Genomic DNA, 3,637 nt, shown 5'->3' on the forward strand with positions numbered 1-3,637 from the left:
AGGAATGTTATTTGTACTAAAAGTGAGTAGACAGTTATCTTCTTTTGTCATCAGGAGTGAAAGGTCAGCAATAAATCTTCAAGCATTTCTGTTATTTCCATATTTGTTCAATGCTGTGATGTCCTGCCACTGCATTGAGATGTCTTTGACACTATGTCATGAAGTATTCCTTTTTTTTTTTTCCCCCCCTAACAGTTTCGAGTGTTCACTGCTCCCTTCCACAAGGTAGGCTTTGCAGATTTCTGGCTGGCTGATCAGCTCAACAGCCTGGTTGTGATACTCATGGATCTGGAATACATGATCTGCTTCTACAGCTTTGAGGTTCAGTGGGAGAACAATGCTGGACTTCTGGCAAATACAGGTAGAGTAACGCTGACGACCCGTGCAAACATGGTCAAAATGACCTGAAAAACACTGAGCAAGGCAACTTCGTAATCATCTATCTGTTTTGAAGAGGGCTACCGATGACATAGGAAACTAAAATAATTGGTGTTTCTTGTAAACACAGCATTACAGAGATTCTCCCCTTTCTTACTTCCATCCAGAGAAGTGGAATTTCGCATCAGCGTTCATTTCCTAATCCAGTCATTTGGCCTGACTTGGGTATAAATCAAAGAATTTAGACATGGCACTTCTTGATTGGAAAGAGAAATCCATTTTCCTGGCGTTGTTGTTTTATTTCATAGTGGCTTAACCATATATTTGCTTTTAGCCTGTCCTGTTGCTCAGCATGAAAATGAGTTGTATGAGCTTGGTAACCACAGTTTTCTGCGCTGTAGCCTGCTTTTCACAGGCTCCATCGCAGTACCCTAAAGCAAGAGAGGATGGAGAAGCTTCCTCAGAGCTTGTTAGAGCCACCCCTTATTCGATTAGAGCTTATGCTGTGACTCCAGGATTGTGTATGCTCCACCTCTTCTCTCCTTTCTAGCCAGAAGAGCTGCATGAATTTTGACTTTGGCCTTCCCAGTGGCAAAATAGTACCTGTCTCCTCCTGGATCGGGCTGTTGCCTTTCCATTTTAAGCAGTGACTACTGGCAAATCATGTTGTCTGATGGTTTTGACACCTGCTGAAAGAATTTGCAATATGCTTCAATAAGATTCAGCGTTCACTTTGTTTTTCCAGTCTGTCTGATCTTCCCTTTAAGACAGTGTTGCGAGTAACTATAGGTTTATTTATTAAAAATAAAAGTAAAGTCAATAAAGCAACCGAGTGGATAACAACTTGTCCTCTTCCAATCCAAACAGCGGAATGATAGCGCAGTGCTTTGGGATAAATATCAGCTAATAACTTGTCTCCCTTAGTCTGAATAAGAAACAAATATCTGTTAGTCAGTGGGGTGTTTGGTTTAGATGTGCTGAGTGAGAAAGCATAAGAATATGGCATGCTTGGAGGTTCCAGGCAAAGCTGGGTTTTTCATGATGATTTAATCTATAAAAGGTGGCTTTCAAACATCAGGGGTGTGACACAATGTCATGTTGGTGTAGTTGCCTCTCACCCGAGTTGTTGAAGCCAGGGTTATGCCCTGGCTTTGCTTTTTTAAAAAGAAAAAACAACCCAAAAAACCCAAACCAACCAAACCCAAATAAACCAAAAGCAACACAAACCCCAAACACCTACTGAAATATGTTTTTTCCTTTTACAATATGCAAGAAAAATGGGTCAAGGACTTTTTTTTGAGCTGTCCTGCAGAGTTTGGAAATGCTCTCCCATTTATGCACAAAAATTCAGTGTCAGAGGCCTTTTGTAATTCCGTCCTTAATTTCAGTATTCACTGTACTGCCAGGAGCACAAAGTAAGTTTAACAACAGATTGTTTCTAATCTTCTTGCATGGTAATTATACTGGCAGCAGTGAAAGAGTTAGATGATGGTCTGTCTGGATGTGTTATTGATGTCATGTCACCTGAGTACCTCTGGGATGGAGTAAAGGGCTTCAGAATACTTTCCGGTGATGAGCTTCTCGCTGTTCTGGATATGTGTGTGTGTGTGTATGTGTGCGCAGCAAAGTATGAGGCATTAATGGGGAACTGCTTTCATGCCAAGTGATACTACTCTTACAGAAAGGAAGACGGTAGGAGTTCTTAAACTTACTGACTCTGTGTCCCTGAAACTTTTTTCTTGCAGATAATCAGATTTGTTACAGCTACTCCTACGGAGTGAGAGCAGTTGTCCAGTGCATCCCTGCTTGGTTGCGATTCATCCAGTGCCTGCGCCGTTACCGTGATAACAAACGGGCCTTTCATCTGGTTAATGCTGGAAAATATTCCACCACCTTCTTCGTGGTGACATTTGCAGCCCTCTACAGCACTCACAAAGGTATTGGTTATTTTGGAAAATCCTCTGCAAGTCATGGGATTTGCTTTTTACATGGGAGAAGCTCAGAATTTGGCATCTCGTTGAAGTATGACCTTCTGTCTTTTGGCACCTGTGAAACATCTCAGTGGAAAGGCAAAGGCCTGCCTAGCTTGCAAAGAGTATTTTAAGATCTTCTTTTAGGTATTTTTCGCATACATGGTCTGCTTAGAACTGCACTTCAGGAGCGTGAGAAAGAATTTCCAGGTTTCTCTCTCAAAAGGAGAAAATTGAAAAACCTGTCAGTTTTTGCTGTGAAGGGAGTTTGAATGGGAGATGTATAAGGAAAGGGATAGCATAGGAAATGCTTGTTCCTTGGCATTCGTGAATAGCTAACCTGGGTCATCTGAATAAAGTCGGTCCGTCGTTCCTGAACACGGGGAGATGTGCACAGTGCTGGGAAAACGCTCTCTCTGGATTTTCCTGTGTGTTTTTTATCCATGTTTTTTCTGCAGCTGGTAAGGAGTTGTTTCCAATCCATTTAACTGCAGATTGAGCTCTGATCCCTCAAGTTCCCCATCTCCCTGGAAACGACAATTACTCGATTCTGCTCTTGTTCTGAAGGAAAAAGCTTTTACTTTCTGCACTTCAGGCAGTTGCCCTGCCTTTCATTGTTCTGAAGTCCTGAAAGCTGTATTCTTTTATTTGAAAATACACGCCTTCTGTATCTCCAGAAATTAGCAACTGCACTTGCTTGTGAGCAATTACTTATCCTATGATTGTGGTGGGGCAGGGAGAAGTGTTTAAGGCACGCTTTCTAGTTAACATGCTGGGTTTTTGGAGGGGTGGCAGGGTTATTAGAAACCTTCCTATGGCCAAGAAATGGCTGATTTGATGTAGCTGGGCCTGAAGTCACATCGACAGTGTTTGTCAAGCCTTGTGTTTGAATGGCAGAGAAGTGCACTGGTGCAGGCTGGCTGAAGGCTGGAAGTCGGACGCTCTGTACCCGGAGGTACACGCAGACCTGGCGTGGGAGCATCGGTGGCAGATGCAGCGCCTGCCCCCCTCTGTGTGTCTCTTCCCCACTGCCATGTCCCCGGAGCTTGTTCCCGTTTTAACTTGTTTGCTCAGTGACATTCTGCAGCTTTCTTCAGTTCCAGCCCTGCAGTCCAGTTAGTCACCGCCGCCAAACCCTGAGATGAGACACATACAGATTGCCTGGCTATAGTCACTGGTTATATGCTTTTATATACAGTGCTGGCTTTGGGGAGGCTGACTAATGCTTCTCCTTCCCGGCGGGGGGACACACACACTGGCAGAGCCTTCTGCAGGGGAAGGTTGGGGTA

General features: G+C 43.7%; 1 protein-coding gene across 3 annotated transcripts in view; it reads left to right on the top strand.

Annotated features, from left to right (window-relative positions):
* XPR1 (xenotropic and polytropic retrovirus receptor 1) overlaps positions 1-3,637 on the top strand; it is a 110,044-nt gene that overhangs the window by 87,374 nt on the left and 19,033 nt on the right. For all 3 annotated transcript variants that reach the window (XM_035900776.1, XM_009645290.2, XM_035900777.1), the window contains 2 exons: positions 196-361; positions 2,124-2,315. In XM_035900776.1, coding sequence (XP_035756669.1) covers positions 196-361; positions 2,124-2,315 — 358 coding nt within the window. The remainder of the gene's footprint in view (positions 1-195; positions 362-2,123; positions 2,316-3,637) is intronic.

The sequence above is a fragment of the Egretta garzetta genome, unplaced genomic scaffold, assembly GCF_000687185.1.
Source record: "Egretta garzetta isolate BGI_Z169 unplaced genomic scaffold, ASM68718v1 scaffold598, whole genome shotgun sequence".
NCBI lineage: Eukaryota > Metazoa > Chordata > Aves > Pelecaniformes > Ardeidae > Egretta > Egretta garzetta.